At 42.9% G+C, this 17,810-nt stretch overlaps 1 protein-coding gene across 6 annotated transcripts in view; it reads right to left on the bottom strand.

The window, feature by feature from the left end:
- Positions 1–17,810, bottom strand: part of GK5 (glycerol kinase 5) — an 85,660-nt gene that overhangs the window by 11,636 nt on the left and 56,214 nt on the right. For 5 of the 6 annotated variants that reach the window (XM_087818050.1, XM_016214106.2, XM_016214105.2 and 2 more), the window contains exon 11: positions 16,735–16,839. The exons of the other annotated variant lie outside the window; for it this stretch is intronic. In XM_087818050.1, coding sequence (XP_087674176.1) covers positions 16,735–16,839 — 105 coding nt within the window. The remainder of the gene's footprint in view (positions 1–16,734; positions 16,840–17,810) is intronic. 6 annotated transcript variants of the gene reach the window in all.

The raw sequence follows: 17,810 nt of genomic DNA on the forward strand, positions 1-17,810 counted from the left end.
CATTAAAATGTCTGTAGCACTTCAAAAACTGATATTAAAAAGAACACATTGATTTTGAAATCTATACTTACTAAATAATCATGTCCAAATGTCTAAATTTTAAAATTGGGGTGTGGGAAACATACTGGACAGCTGTTTTAAAGAATATTTTGATAACAGATGAAGCAGCGGGGAAACCCAAGTTCAGCACATTCTTCACTGGTTCCATTCCTGCCTGAAGAATTTCTCTAACTAACCTCCCACTTGAACTGTCCTCAAAGGAGCATGTGGATGAACAGTCTTTTGGATGCACAGACCTCAGTCTGTCTCCTACTGGATGAGCTAAGACTCCCGAGGCTCAGGAATAAGCTGACAGCACAACTCAAAGTGCCACCAAACTGGCGGGAGGTTTCCTGCGCTTTTATTTCCTCTGACATCTTCTGGCCTGGACCCGGGGACAGCCTGAAACCAGGAACGGGGGCCTGTCCACTGGGTGCCCATATGAAGGGCTTCTAAGTAAGCCTCGGCTTTCCCGCCTGAGGAGCAGGGTCAGGGGCCTCCACAGTCAGGGGGAAATTACCCTCCTCGGTGTGTGTGCTTCATTCTGCCTGGACAGGAGAGGACGGACAGACAGACAGGGAGGGAGCAGGAGGAAACAGGGTCTCAGGGCTGGGGGACAGTAAGAAAATGCCTAACACTTCTGTCATTTACATCCTGGAAGAAGACAAAGAATGAGCCACAGAAAGCCTACTTGAGAAAAGCCTCTGTCAACTTCCCGCAGAATAGAAGGAACAGAGCCCGAGGCATCTGGAGGCCTCACCTGAGCCTGGGCGACCCGACCCCAACCCGGGCCAGCTGGCGCCAGAATGGCGCTGTGGGGACGCGGCACGTGTAGAGCCGCAGGCGAGATTCGAGGCTGCCAGAGGCAGAGGGGCAGGGACTGGCTCAAAGCAGTGCCAGTGATGGAGCTGAAGGAAGTGTTCAGCACAAGTCACAATCCCGCCGGTGGCAATGGTTGTTCAGTCTACATACGTCTTAAAAGCTGGAGAACCGTACACAAAAAACCACGCCAAACACAAGCACTATGACCATGCCGACAGCCCAGTCACAGCCGCAAACACGGAGGAAGGCGGTGGCTTTACCGACGTGCATTCTGTCAATACTCCCTGAAGGCTTCAAAACCTGAATTTAATTACATGCAAATTAAATCTTAATAAAGTTGATTTAAAATAATTTTTTTCTCAAAATGATGGAAAGAAATTCAACTTCACTCACTTAAACACTAAGATGTCATTTCTCAGCCATCGAGGTTGGCAAAAATTCAAAAGCTTGACAATGCATAAGACTTCTACTTCCGCTCCCAACGCCTGCAGTTCGTCCAACTAGAATCATTGATTATGCAAAAGACGCTGAAAAAGGAGGCTATGGGAAAACAGTCTCATACATTTCCGGGGGTAATGAAAATGAAACAATTCCTATGAAATATCTAACAAAACGACAGCGCATTAGTCCTCTGATACAGCAATCCCACTTCTGGGAATTTATTCTTAAGACACACCTCCAATGACATAAAAACATGTGTGGGCAAGGTTACTCACTGTAGCATTATTCTTATTTTCAAAATATCAGAAACTATTCAAATGTCCAAATACAGGCTGTTTGCTGGCTAAGCAATGTACATATTACACAGTGGAGTACTATGCAGCTGTGAAAAATGAAGATCCCTATGACTGACATGAAGTAATTCCCAGAATATATTTTTAACTGAAATGGCAAAATACAAAGAGCACATGTAGATTTCCTTTTATGTAAGAAAGAGGGAGGGGGTAAGAAAACATGCACGCATCTTCATGTTTTTGTAAAAAGAAATAGAAAGGATAAACCAAAAACAAATGAAGTGATTATCTACATGAGGTAGGGAGACAGGATGAAGTGAGCCAACTGCTTGGAGCACACCTTACGGTTTTGACTTAGGGAATCATGTTAAAATTCCACATTGAAAAAATTAAGAGAGCAATGACTGCGTGAGAGATCCCCTTGGCCTCTCCCCCTGAAATTTCAACAAGCTAGCCAACTATAATTCAACAGAGCATGCCCTACCCAACAGAGAGGCACAGCTGAGATCCGCACACCGAAACACCTACAGGTGGGCAGCCGGGAATAAGTGGGGAGGGAGCGGGAGGGGAGCCCAGGCAGCCCCAGGCAAGCCCTGCAGCCGAGGGGCAGAGGGCTGCAGGGCACAGCCCAGCGGGCGAGCCAGCAGCCGCCTGACGGAGCGCAGGGTTCTGCCGCCCGCCGCCCGCTGTTGGGTGTTTCTGACAAAGAAATGGAACCACAGAGCTCTGCCACCCCCTGGACTCCCAAAACTCGCCTCACAGTGCCCTGGGTATCGGGTCGGGGAGCATTCTACCTGTAAACCAAGAGCTACTGCAGTGGACTACCGTTGCCCTCCGACTGGTGCCCAGGTTTGGTGCTGTGTGTCCAGGTGTGCATGTTGTGTGTGTTTAGAAGGGGATTTACATGAACTTTCAATGAAAACATACATGAACAGAAAGAAAAGCACAATCTGTTGTCTATTCTTTTTAAAATATACGTATGTATTTTATTGTTGATAGTACTACAGATGGTCCCCATTCCCCCCTTGCCCCCCTCCAGCCAGCCCTGCCTGTGTCCTTGGGCTAGGCGTATGTATTCTTTGGTTGATCTCTTCTCATATCCCCCCTCGCCCCTCGGAGATCCCTCGGTCTGTTTCATTCCTCTATGTCTCTGGACCTATTTTGTTCATCAGTTTCTTTTGTTCATTGGATTCCACATGAGTGAGGTCACGTGGTACTTGTCTTTCTCTGACAGGCTTATTTCACTCAGCATAATACTCCCCAGGTCCCTCCATGCTGCCCCAAAGGGTACGAGATCCTTCTTTTCACAGCTGCGTAGTGTCCATGGATAAATGTCCCCCAGCTTTTTATCCACTCATCTCCTGATGGGCACCTGGGCTGTTTCCAGATCTTAGGTACTGTAAACTGTGCTGCTATGAACACAGGGGTGCATAAGTTCTTTCTGATTGGTGTTTCGGGTTTCTTAGGACATATTCCTAGGAGTGGGATCACTGGGTCACAAGGCAGCTCCATTTTTAATCTTTTGAGGAACCTCCATACTGTTTTCCACAGTGGCTGCCCCAGTCTGCATCCCCCCAGCAGTGCACCAGGGTCCCCTCTCCCCACACCCTCGCCAGCAGCTGTCGTTTGATGATTTGTTGATGGGGCCATTCTGACAGGTGTGAGGTGACACCTCATTGTGGTTTTAATTTGCATCTCTGATGATTAGTGACACTGAGCATTTTCCTTATGTCTCTTGGCATCTGTCTGTCCTCTTTGGAGAAGTGTCCATTCAGGTCCTTTGCCCTTTTTTAATTGGGTTGTTTGTATGAGTTCTTTATACATTTTGGAAATTAACCCCTTAGATGTATCCTTGGCAAATATGTTCTCCCATATGGGGGGCTCCCTTTTCATTTTGATGGTGGTAAAAAAATTTAAGTCAGTTTGGTATAAGAGCAGATCAAACAAAATAGAGAACAAGTCTGGCCTGCTACCAGGAGCACACACCCACTTTTTACTTGGAGAATACCTTGTTTGTACACTTTGCTTTTTCCATGTTGAGATTTCTGTCCTATTTCCTTTTGGCTGGAGCATCTATCACCTCAGGTCATTTCCTCAGGAAGCATCTACCATGTGGCCAGAAACGTCCCTTTGTACTTACGGGCCAGGCACCGGGGTGTCTGCTTACCATTCCTTTTCCTCCGGCGCCCTTTCCAAGTCTACAGCTCACTTCCACGCCAGCCGGCTCTCTCCCTGACAAATACGCCGTCTTCCTGTCCTGAGGGGCTTCTCTATGCTTAGGACTCGGACGGTTAGTCCACAGCACAGTCCTAGTTTGTCTCTAGTTTTGCTTCCCTTTTGAACGTGGTGAGCCATTTCGGTCTGAAGGGTCGGCTCTTTCTTTTGGTCAGGAAAATTTATTTTCAATTATATCTTTAAGTTTTACATTCTATAATTCCATTTCCATAATTACATTTTCATACTCCAAAAAGGAGACCATCCCTCGCATTTTTCCTCTGCTCTCCCCTCTGTATCTCTTGCATTCCAGTTTTGTTTTCTGGGTCCTTTTGTTTTTATCTTTTTCTTTATTTAAAAAAAATTATTTTTCTTTTTAAATTTTCCCTGATTCCTATTTGGGTTTTCAGCTCTGTCCACTTTCTGTTTTATTGATGTTTTTACATTTTATAGATCATTATTTTTGTCCTTTGAAACCTTGTTTTCCAAACATTTCCCTGCAATATTTCCTCTTACCCTTTTATGCTGCACTTTTGTTGATGCTGTCTCATTTTATTAGGGGTTTTGTTTTTGTTTTCCCGAACCAACCGCTGAGCACCTCATCAGGTATGGCCATGTGGCACCCCGGCGTCCAGAATGGAACCTTTAGCGGCTGCTTTTTCTTTTCCTTTTTAACCCTCACCTGAAGATATGTTCTTATTGATTTTCAAGAGAGAGAAAGGGAGAGAGGCACATCAGTGAGAAAGAAACATCAATCAGTTGCCGCCTGTCCACGCCCCAACGGCGATCGAACGCGCAACCTAGATACGAGCCCTGACCAGGAATCGAACCTGCAACCTTATGGTGTGAGGGACACAGCTCCAACCAAGCGAGCCACTTGGCCGGGGCTACTGCCTTACTCTTTAAAAAGGTGTGTGTGTGTGTGTGTGTGTGTGTGTGTGAGTATGTGTGTGTGTGTATGTGTGTGGGGGTGTCCTGGTGCAGGAGCGCCTGTCGGAACAGTGGGTGAGCTCTGCAGAGTACTGAGGAGGCACAGTGTGTGTGAGTGTGTGTGGGTGTGAGTGTGTGTGTGAGTGTGTGTGGGTGTGAGTCCTGGTGCAGAGCGCCCATCAGAGCAGCGGGTGAGCTCTGCAGAGCGCTGAGGGGGCACAGGCTCAGAGTCAGAGACTAGCTCCTCCTCCCGGTGCTGGCATCCCTGGGGCCTTGCGTAGGGGTGAGCCTCTCAGACTCACCCGGAAGATGTGGTCAATAACAGAGTGGAAGGACATGGTCCCTTTTCAAATTTGTCTGCAATGATGAAATTTCTCTCTCCTAGTCCAGGAAATGTTGGCAAAATGCAAAGCAGGCTTTAGAAATACATTTTTAGAGACTCCTGGGAAGCAGGAGTCAACCAGAAAATGTGATCAGGGTAAGGGTATGAGTAGTGGTAAAATAAGTAGGGGATAGATTAGAATAGATGATGATAGATGATAGATAGACAGATTAGATAGATAGATGATAGATAGATAGATAGATAGATAGATAGATAGATAGATAGACAGACAGACAGATAGATAGATGATAGATAGATGATAGGTAGATGATAGATAGATAGATAGATAGATAGATAGATAGATAGATAGATAGATAGATAGATAGATGATAGATGATAGACAGATACAGATGCTCTTTATAAATAAAATTAATAAATATTCATGTTTGAAGAGGCTGGGAAATCAGGAGAGTTTTCTGAAAGGACCCGGGAAAATCTCCAATTAAGAGAGAAAATTAAGAAGCCCATGTGTTTTCTAAAAGGTTCCTATCAATATGTAAGAGGTCATCCCACCAGGCGACAACTCCTTGGGTTTAAAACCAAGAGGTGCTGCCTGGAGCACGTAAAGTCACATCCCATGCGTGAGGTGAAAGGTGACAGAGGCTAAGACAAGACTCTCAAACTCAGCACGAACGAGGACAGTGGTGTCTGTATCTTACCTGTCCCTGTCCAGTATCTGCTCACCCACTACAAAAAGCTTTATGGTGGCCCTGGCCAAGTGGCCCAGTGGGTTGGAACATTGTTCTTGACACCAAAAGGTTAAGGGTTCGATCACTGCTAAGGCAGACACCTAGGCTGTGGATTTGATCTCCAGCCAGGGCACATATGGGAGGCAACTGATGGATGTTTCTCTCCTCCCCTTCCTCACTCTTTAAAATCGATAAAAGCGTCCTTGGGTAAGGATTTTTTAAAAAAGCTTTATGGTCAAAAATGGTTAACTGAATTGATGGGTCCTTTCCTCCCCCTGCCTTCTCTGCTCCCTGTTTCAGTTCAAAGTGGCCTCTCTTCTAAACCCCCGTGATTCTTTATCAGAACATCTCATAACATTGACTATGGTTGTACGCATTCCCTTTTATCTGTCAGAAAAATGACACCTGAGCGTGCCCACATCCACATCCCCAGAGAGATTTTGAAGATATGTTAAGGACCTTGAAATGGGGAGTTTCCTGAATTATCTGAGCAGGCCCAATCTATCACACGAGCCCTTAAAAAAAGCACACACACACAACCTTTCCTGGCTGTACACACACACACACACACACCCTTTCCTGGCTGTACCCTTCCTGGCTGTAAACACACACACATAACCTTTCCTGGCCGCAATGAGTAAGATGAGAGGAAGATGTGATGACAGAAGGGTCAGTAAAGTGGCCTTTCTGGCTTTAAAGACTGAGCAGGGCACCATGAGCCAGGCTAGGCAGCAGCTGCTTCTAGAAGCCAGAAGAGACAAGTAAATGGCCTCTCTTCTAAACTCCCTAGACAGAAATGCAGCCCTGCCCACACCTTGACTTTAGCCTGGTCAGACTAAAACTGTAGGTCCACAACTATAAGACAATAAGGAAGCGAACACACTCGCTTTCCCAGGGGCTGCAAGCTCTCTAAAAACAGGTGTCTTTTTCTCTTTCCTCATAATAGTTACACCTGTGCCTGATACATGATAAGCAACACATTGATGTTACTTTGCTTCTTCCATTACATCTGCTGCTGTAGGAGCCACCTGTGGTGCTTACCCTCTCCAGGGTGCTACTGGCTCTTAAATAGTTGTGTTCTCTTTCAGGTCAGGCTTATGGGGCTGGCAGGCAGTAAGAGAGAGGTAAGAGAGTGAACACCCATGGCTCTTGGGTTTCTGGAAGTATGAGAAAAATTAGACCTCTCCCCTCAGCCTAGAAAGGAACAGTTTAGACCAACCAGGAGTGAAGTTCATAATTACCAGGCTCTCCCAGGGGTGGGCTGGGCCAGCTCCTTCTGCACATTCTGAATGGGTTTTCTTTTGGTTCAGAAGGCGAGCTATGTAGAGAACATGGAGAGGGTCCTTACCAGCCTATAGCATTTTCACCAATAACACTCAGGTCTGCACAGTCTACTTGAGAACTCAAAGCTTCATTCAACAGTGAGCCTTCCTCATCTTACTGTTTGTCATCCCAACAGGAAGCAAGAGGGAGACAGGGCCAGGGACAAAGGCCCTATTCACTAGTAGTAACACGTAACTACTCACCACCACCTAGAATTAGTCCATATTTCAGAGAATGTTTATCTCATCTCCTCTAATGAGGGATCCTGTACCTCTCTTGGGAAGATATCCATAGAGAATGAACCAGTTTTCTTTATTTCAGGTAAACAAGAGTCCTGGGTAATTTTAAATGTGTACTGGAAGTCGTACAGGGATTGCCTGAAAGCAGGTGTGACACGTAGCAATTCAAAGTGGCAATGCTAGGGGAAAGATGTCCCTTGACACATGTTACTAGAGGACATAAGAGATGGGAACTCCCTCAACTATAGAAAAGAAACAGGGCATTCCTTCATTGCCTTGCATAGGTCATGCAATGGCCTTCCTTGCCAGTCCTCTCTGCTTGAACCACTCCTTGAGCAATTGCCTCCTCCACCTCCCCACTCTTATTCCTTCAGAGCTCAGCTCAAACATAATTTCTTTAAAGAAACTTTCTGATACTCCAAGTCTAGGGTTTGTGGCTCTGGGGACAAAGCTGAAGGGAAAGCCGCGAGGATCCCTGTGCCAAGTCATTCTCCCATACTACAGATGCCATCTTTCTTGGGTGTAGCACTCCCCTCCCGGAGGCATAAGCCTAGGGGAAGGCAATGGCCCCAGCCTCTGTACTCCCTCTTGACCCACCCTGCAGAGCTTATGCCCTGCTGAGGAGTACAGCCACAGGCTCTTTCAGTGACTGAGCCTAATAGGCAGCCAGCAGGCAGAGGCAGGCAGAAGCAGATCTTGGGGTGTCATAGGACTTTTGCTGACCTGCCTCTGGACCCGATGCTAATAAAATCTGGCCTTGGTGCACACCATGGTCCTTCCCATGCACACCCAGGCCCAGAAGAGGCAGTCACAAACTGTGGGTAACTTGTAGCTCCAAACAGGTTGCTGAGGGCCAGTCAGCATCTCACATTGGCCTACATCAGAGTCTACCTCAAGAGGCCCAGAGCCAAAGCAACCAGAGTCCAGATCCAGACAACAACAGGGCAGGATCCAATAAGCTTCCAAAGGAAGCATACCCAAAGGAAGATCTCGGCAGGCACCAAACGCTGCTGAGGAAAATTCTGGCTTGTGTGAAGAGCACCTGCACAGCAGATTGCACACCTTGGTGGGGGTTAAGCCTCACATTCAGCCAGCCTGATGGTCAACCCTATGCATGAATGGGCCAAAAGCAATAAAAACTCAGAATTACAACAGGAGGGCCCACATAACTCACACAAGGGTCATTCCTGGAGCACCCAGCTCAGGTGATCAAGGAGACTGAACCACTGGGACCCACAGGACACCTAATAGATAATGTCACCTCACAAAGACAGGGAGTCATAGCAGATCTACCCAATATATAGACACAAACACAAAGAGGTAGCCAAAATGTGGAGACAAAAAAAAGGCCCCAAATGAAAGAAAGAAGAAATCTCCAGAAAAATAGCTTAAAAAAATGGAGTCAAGTAATTTATCAAATACAGAGTTCAAAGTAACGGTTATAAGGGTGCTTAACAGCATGAAAAGGGGCATAGAAACCATAAAAAAGGACCAGATAGAAATGAAGAATGCCATATCTAAAATGAAGACTATACTGGAGGGAATACAGAAGGCTGGAGAGAGCAGAAGACTGAATCAGTGATTTGGAGACAAGGTAGAAAAAATACCCAGCCAGAGCAGTAAAAAGAAAAAAGAATTTTAAAAAATACAGATAGTTTTAGGGACCTTTGGGACAACATGAAGCATAACAACGTGCATCAAAGGGGTACCAGAAAGAGATGAGAGCGAGCAAGGGATCAAGAACCTATTTCAAGAAATAATGACTGAAAACTTTCCTAACCTGGTGAAGGAAAAAGACATACAGGTCCAGGAAGCTCAAAGAATCCCAAACAAGATGAACCCAAAGAGGCCCACACCAAGTCACATCATAATTAAAATGGCAAAGAATGAATCTTACAAGCCAGAGAGAAGGACAGTTACCTACAAGGGAGCTCCCATAAGACTGTCAGTTTATTTCTTATCAGAAACATTTCAGGCCAGAACAGACTGGCATGAAATATTCAAAGTGATGAAAAGCATGGACCTACGACCAAAGACTACTTTATCCAGCAGTTATCATTTAATATTGAAGGAGAAATAAAGAGCTTCCCACACAAGAAAAAACTAAAGGAGTTTGTTACCACCAAACCAATATTATAAAAAATGTTTAAAAGTCTACTTTAATGATAATAACAATAAAGTACAACAACAAAATAGAGGAACATAGTTAAATAATTAAATGGCAATAAATATGTACCTATCAAAAATCACTTTAAATGTAAATGGCTTAAATGCTCCAATCAAAAGACATAGCATAGCTGAATGGATAAGAAAACAAGACTCATGTATATGCTGTCTACAAGAGACCCACCTCAGAATGAAAGATACACAGACTAAAAGTAAAGGGATGGAAAAAGATATTTCATGCAAATGGACAGAAAAAAAGCTGGGGTAGCAATATTTATATCTGACAAAACAGACATTAAAACCAAGCCTATAGTAAACATTTATGCACCCAACATAGAAGCACCTAAGTATGTAAAGTAAACCTTGATGGACACAAAGGGAGAGACAGACAGTAATGCAGTCACAGTAGGGGATTTTAACACCCTACTGACATCAATGGATAGATCTTCCAGACAGAAAACCAACAAGGAAACAGCGGCCTTAATGACACACTAGACCAGATGGATTTAATTGATATCTTCAGAGCATTCCACACCAAAGCAGCAGAATATACATTCTTTTCAAGTGCACATGGAACATTTTCTAGAATAGATCATATATTAGGAAACAAAACAAGTCTCAATAAATTTAAGAAGACTGAAATCACATCAAGCATCTTCTCTGATCCTAATGCTATGAAACTAGAAATTGATTACAAGAAGAAAACTGAAAAACACACAAAGACATGGAGACTAAGTAACACGCTACTAAACAATGAATGGGTTAACAATGAGATCACGAAGAAATAAAAGGAGGCCGGCAGGCATAGCTCAATGGTTGAGCATCGACCTAGGATCCAGGAGATCTGCCCACTCAGGGCACATTCCCAAGGTTTCAGGCTCGATCCCCAGCAGGGGGCATGCAGGAGGCAGCTGATGAATGACTCTCATCCTTGATGTTTCTATCTCTTTCTCCCTCTCCCCTCCTCTTTCTGATATCAATGAAAATATATTTTTAAAATAATAATAAAAGAGGGTGCCTTGAAACAAATGAAAATGAGAACCACCCAAAATCTATGAGACACAACAAAAGCGTCTTAAGAGGGAAATTCTTAGCATTATAGGCCTTTCCCAAGAAATAAGGAAAATCTCAAATAAACAACCTAACTTCACACATAAAGGAACTAAAAAAGAACAACAAAGCCCAGAGTGATTAGAAGGAAGGAAATAATAAAGATCAGTGCTGAAATAAATGACATAGAGTCTAAAAAAATTACAAAAGATAAATAAAACCAAGAGTTGGTTCTTTGAAAAAATAAACAATAATGACAAACCTCTGACCAGACTTATCAAGTAAAAAAGAGAGTGGATACAAATAAATAAAACCAGGAATGAAAGAGGAGAAGTAACAACTTGGACAATCTGGATGAAATGGATAAATTCCTAGAAACATAAAATCCCCCAAAACTGAATCAGGAAGAATCAGAGAATCTGAATACACAGTTTACAATCAGTGAAACTGAAGCAGTAATTTAAAAAACCTGGATGGATGGGTTGAGAGGTGAATTTTACCAAACATTCAAGGAAGAACTAACACCTATCCTCAAACTATTCCAAAAAATTAATGAGGAGGGAAGAGGCCAGGATTCTCCTAATTCCAAAACCAGATAAAAACATGGCAAAGAAAGAAAATTATAGGCTAATATCCCTGATGAACATAGATGCTAAAATCCTCAACAAAATATTAGCAAACAAAATCCAGCAATACATTAAAAAGATCATACACCATGACCAAGTGGGATTTATTCTGGGGCTGCAAGGTTGGTACAATATCCCCAAAACAATAAACTTGATACACCACACAGACAAAATGAAGTATAAAAACCACATGATCATATCAATAGATGCAGAAAAAGCATTTCATAAAATCGAACACCCACTTTTTATAATAAAAACTCTCAGCAAAGTGGGAATAGAGGAAACATATCTTAATGTAATAAGGGCCATATATGACAAACCCACAGTCAGCATCATACTCAATGGGCAAAAACAACAAGTGTTCCCCTTAAGATCAGGAACAAGACAGGGGTGTCCACTCTCACCACTCACGTTCAATATAGTCTTGGAAGTCCTAGCACAGCAATCAGACAGGAAGAAGAAATAAAAGGCTCCAAATTGGAAAGAAAGAAGTAAAACTGTAATTATTTCAAGATGACATGATGCTGTATGTAGAGAACCCTAAAGAGTCCACCAAAAACCTACTAGAACTGATCAATGAATTCAGTAAAGTAGCAGGATAAACATTCAGAAATCAATTGCATTTCTGTACACCAATAATGCACGATCAGAAAGGGAAACTAAAAAAACAATCCCATTTACAACTGTAACCAAACAAACAAAAACAAACAAACAAAAAACACACACAAAAAAAACACCCAAAAACCTAGAAATGAATTTAACTCAAAATATAAAAGACCTGTTCTCAGAAAATTGTAAGACACTAAAGAAAGAAACTGAAGAAGATACAAACAAGTGGAAGAACATACCATGTTCATGGACAGGAAGAATTAACATCATTAAAATGTCCACACGACCCAAAGCACTCTACAGATTCAACACAGTTCCTATCAAGATACCAATGGCGTATTTCACAGAACTAGAACAAATATTCCAAAAATTTATATGGAACCACAAAAGACCCATAATAGACACAGCAATCTTGGAAATGAAGGACAAAGTTGGAGAAATCTCCCTACCTGGTATCAAACTATACTACAAAGCCATAGTAATTAAAACAGCCTGATACTGGCATAAAAACAGACATATAGATCAATGGAACAGGACAGAGAGCCCAGAAATAAACCCACATCGATTAATATTTGACAAAGGAGGCAAAAACATACAATGGGGTAAAGACAATCTGTTCAATAAATGGTAATGTTGGGAATATTGGACAGATATGTGTTTAAGAAACCAGACTACTTCCTTACACAATACACAAGAATAAATTCAAAAGAGTTAAAAAACTTAAATATTAGACTTGAAACCATAAAAATCCTAGAAGAAAACACAGGCAATAAAATCGTGGACATTTCTCGTAGCAATATTTTTTTCTGATATGTCTCCTCAGGCAAGGGACATAAAAGAAAAAATAAACAAATAGGACTTCATCAAACTAAAAAGTTTCTGCACAGCAAAAGAAACCATCAACAAAATGAAATGACAACCCACTGAATGGGAGAACATATTCACCGATACATCTATAAGGGGTTGATATCCAATATTTATAAATAACTTTTAAAACTCAACACCAAAAATACAAACAATCCAATTTAAAAAATGAGCAAAGGACCTGAATACAAACTTCTCCAAAGAGGACATACAGATGCCAAGAGACACATGAAAAAATGCTCAACTTCACTAATCATCAGAGGGATACAAATTAAAACCACAATGAGGTATCACCTCACACCTGGGAGAATGGCCCATCAACAAATCAATGAATGACACATGCTGGCGAGGGTGTGGGGAAAGGGGCACCTAGTACACTGCTGGTGGGAATGCCGACTGGGGCAGCCACTGTGGAAAGCAGTATGGAGGTTCCTCAAAAAATTAAAAATGGAGCTGTCTTAATCCAGCAATTCCACTTCTGGGAATTTATCCAAAGAAACCCAAAACAGTAATTTGAAAGAATATATGCACCCTTATGTTCATAACAGTGCAATCTACAATAGCTAAGATCTGGAAACAGCCCAAGTGCCCATCAGTAGATGTTTGGATAAAAGCTGTGGGACGGTCACACCATGGAATACTACGCAGCTGTAAAAAGGAAGGATCTCTCACCTTTTGCGACAGCATGGATGGAACTGGAGAGTACTATGCCAAGTGAAATTAGCCAGGCAGAGAAAGACAACTGCCAAATGATTTCACTAATATGTGGAATCTAATGAACAAAATGAACTAACAAGCAAAATAGAGACTCATAGATAAAGAGCAGGCTGACAGCTATCTGGGTGGGGTGGGACTGTGTGGGGGGGAGGGGGGAGGAATTGAGCAAAGAGGAAAAAAGAAGAAAAAACCTCATGGACAGGGCAACAGTGCAGTGACTGCTGGGGGATGGTGGAGGAGGGAAAGGGGGGATAAATGGTGATACACGGAGACTTGACTTGGGGTGGTGAATACACAATACAGTGTACAGGTGATGTGTTGTAGAACTGTGTGCCTGAAATCTCTATAATTTTGTCAGCCAGTGTCACCCCAATAAATTCAATAAAAGGGGAAAAAGAAAAAAGAAAGAAACCTTCTGATTCATCAGTTAGAAAAAGCCCTCTCTGTAGAAAGACATCATTCATCCCATAAACACTTGTTTTTCCTGGTACTTAACACTGATGGTTTCTGTTTTGTTTTGTTTTTTTCCAATTGTTCATTTAATATGTGTTTCCTGCTAGACTGTAACCTCCATGAGGGCAGGGTAATGCAGTTGTCCTGGAAAGTAAGCTCCAGGCACAGGAGCACTCAATCACTTGTTAACTGGATAAAAGCTGGAAGACATAAAAATATTTATAAGATGTCCTGGCTGGATGTGGCTCAGTGGTTGAGCGTCGACCTAGGGTACAGGAGATTGAGGTTCGATTCCTGGGCAGGGCACATGCCCGCGTTGTGGGCTTGTCCCCAGTCGGGGGCGTGCAGGTGGCAGCCGGTCAGTGACTCTCATCATTAATGTTTCTCTCTCTCTTTCCCTCTCCATTCCTCTCTCTGAGATCAATAAAGATATATTTAAATATATATATTTATAAGATTGTGATAGCAAAATAGAACAAAGAGTGAAAGGGAGCAGAAATGGACCAAATTAAAAAGAAAAAAGATGATCATGCAGGGACCCAAGTGGGGCAGTTACCACTGGACCCTAACGGGAAGAGGGTGCGAGGGAAGCAGCCTGTATGGAAATATGAAGAAAGTAACCTTTTTCCGGTTTTGAAGCAGCTTTTACGCCTGAGCCAGAGTTGTACCGCCCAGCAAAGACGCAGAAGGAAGCCACCACCGAGGGTGGAACAAGCCCAGCATGTCACACAAGCACGTAAAGGCTCACACGGCACGTCTTCAAGGTCATGGCAGGGTTACTGAAGCTCCCCATCCTGTGCTTCTCCGGAATGTAATGCAGTTGTTTTGCAATACACCCATTAAAGTGAATTCTCAGAACAGAAAGAGACATATTCAAATCAGTGTTGGCTTTTTGTATTTCAGAAAGACACATGCCAGTAACGTTTAGCTATGCCTATCATTGATATTTTAAAGTAATTCTCTGTCCCTCTAGCTAGACCAACCGTTGTGTTTTCCTGCCAGAGACAGACTGGCCCTCAGAAGGGCATTGTGCCTCCACCAGAAACCACATCACTTGGATGGGTCAGGGCCTTGGAGCTCCATCTCCCAGAAAAGTGGTCACCGCTGGAGAATCACCATCGGTGAGCCGCAGCTCGGATGCGCAGGGAAAGCGATTCCCACTGACGCACGCGCATGATGTCCTATGCAACCCGAGGGTGTTTTTTGCTTAATGACCAATGTGAAATTATTCAGCTTTCCCTCTGCACCTTCTGGAAAGGAATAAAATGAAAAGGTGTACCTTAAAGAGAAGGCATATGCGACCTACAGTTCCCACAACGTGCAGTTATCTAAAGTACATGCACAAAAGATTGTAAGAACAGTAGGTGACGGCTTGTAGACAAAGAGAGAGAAATGAAAAAATGGGTTGGCATTGCCCTCCTAGGGGATATGTTTTCTGCCAACAGAATTTTCTTTGTCTTTAAACATCAGCTTAGTTGAAAAAAGGAAAGTAGAGAGTCAGAGCCTGCTCCATAATTTAATCATCTGAGATAACCAGTGCTAACACCTTGGTATATAACATTTCACACCTTGTGCACAAAATACGTTATGTAGCACACAGGCCGCTCATTATTCACAGTAGACAAAAGGAGGAAACAACCCAAATGTGCACCAGCTGATAAATAAATTGTGATACATTCACACAATGGAATATTATTCAGCAATAAAAAATGAACCTGCTGTAACCTGGGTGAGGCTTGAAAAGATTACGCTGAAAGAGACCAGCTGCACAAGGCCTCACGTTACGGGATTTCCACCACATGAAATGTCCAGAACAGGCAAATCTACAGACACAAAGTAGCTTAAGGTAGCTCAGGAATGAAGGTGGAACAGGGAGTCACCACCGAGGGGCATGGGGGTTTATTTCAGGGGGAACAAAAATGTTCTAAAATGAGATTGTGGTAATGGTTGCACAAAAGTGTGAAAATACTAAAAAAATTGATTGTAAACTTTAAATAGGTGAGTTAGATGGGATGTGAATTATATCTCAATAAAGCGTTTTAAATAAGCAAAAAATATTTACACAGACAACTGCACCATCCCCTTTACAGTCTAATAGACAATATCCCAGGTCAATAAGATATGCAACTATACTGTTATTTGTGACTGGACAATGCTCTACTATACCGATATACTGATATTTACTTATCTAATGCTTTATTATCAGATACTTATTTCCTATTGCCGCACTGGACACCCAGTATGCATACATCTGCACACCTGTTGGATTATTTCTTTAGGAAACAAAAAATCGAACTGTGGGCAAAGGGTCTGCACTCAATCATATTGCCCGATGATCCTCCCGAAAGGCCCTGCAAGTTAACATTCATCCCAATGAAAACAATAATATTATTTTCTCTACAGTCCCACCAATGCTGAGCATATCAAACTAATTAACCTCTGATAAGGATAGGTGACATCATTTTTTAAATGTGTATGTCTTTAATCATTGAATCTGAATAGCATTTTTATCCTTTGATTTATGAAACACCTATACTTCTGTCCTTTGCCCATTTTTTATCTTTATCAACTTTTCTGACACGTGCTACCAAATGTTCTCACCAGTGTGCCTTTTAGCTCTGCTTTATGGAAACTCTCTCCTTACGCATTCTAATATTTTATATACGTAAATCTGTTATTCTTTATCTTTATGGTATCTGGCCTTAACGCCTAGCCTTTTACCATCCCAATATCATAAAAACAGCACCCCATCTTTTCTTCTAACACTTGCCATTTTAGTTTGTGCTCCATCTGAACAATCCGTCACCCCTGCGGATCTGCAGCCCGGCGGCACTCTTGCCTTAAGTCCGCCTGGAACCTGGGTAGAGGATCACTTACCTAACTGCTGGGCCCATTTTATGGCAGTACCCGTGTCTCCTGCATTGCCTTCAGCTAAGCATACAACCTCTTGTCCAATCTTCCACCCAATTAATGGATAAAAGCCTTAAAAACAAACAGTGTAACTCATGTAGTAAATAGATAATTCGTTGCAGAGACATCTACAATGGAAAAATCTGATTAATTAAAAAGCAGCAAATGAATGCCGAAGTCAGAAAGCCTGGGTCAAATCCCCGTCTTCTCTCCTTTACTAGCTGGGGTCTTAAAGTTTCTAACCTCTTAGTGTCAGCTTCCTCAACTAAAATGGGCTACCTCAGACAGCTCTTGTGAGAATAAACTGAGTTAATACATAAAAAGAACTTAGCACAATGCCTGGCATATAATATGAATTAGCTTTTATAGCTTTGCATGTCAGTGTCTCTGGAAACACAGAAGCAATATTTTAATTGAGATAAAAGGTGACTATGACATTAGTCTGCTTGATAATGGTCTTATCTATCCCACTTATCTGTGGTTTCTAAACGAGGCTCCTAAACTAAAACGACCTCGTGCACGGTCAGGATTCTCCAGCTTCCGTTCCCCAGTCGGGGGAAAAGGAAGAGCTTTAGTGGGGACGGAAGGTAGGAAAAGGGTTTCCTCTCTTTTTTTTAAATCCTCACCTGAGGACATTTTTCCCACTGCTTTTCAAAGAGAGCGGAGGGGAGGGAGAGGGCGTGAGAGAGAGCGATCGATTGGTCGCCAAGCCTGTAATGGAGGTACATGCGCTTGGCTGGAATCAAACCTGAGACCTTTCGGTCCACAGGCAGATGCTCTAACCACCGAGCCAAGCCGGCCAGGGCAGGAAAGACCTTCGAATCCACTTCTCAGTCACCACGTTAGGGGATCAGAGGCCAGCTAAGAGCCCAGCCACCCTGGGTACAGCTACACAGTCTAGATTTCTTGGTTTCCACATCCCACGGTCTCTCCCATTAGGGAGAGCAACTTCTTAGTAACTGTCATTAATGTGCAGGGATCACTAGATGAGACTGTCACCTCGAAAAATTCACAGAAAGAAAAATAATTTCTTACACACAGAA

This window comes from Miniopterus natalensis, chromosome 6 (genome assembly GCF_054644295.1).
Source record: "Miniopterus natalensis isolate mMinNat1 chromosome 6, mMinNat1.hap1, whole genome shotgun sequence".
NCBI lineage: Eukaryota > Metazoa > Chordata > Mammalia > Chiroptera > Miniopteridae > Miniopterus > Miniopterus natalensis.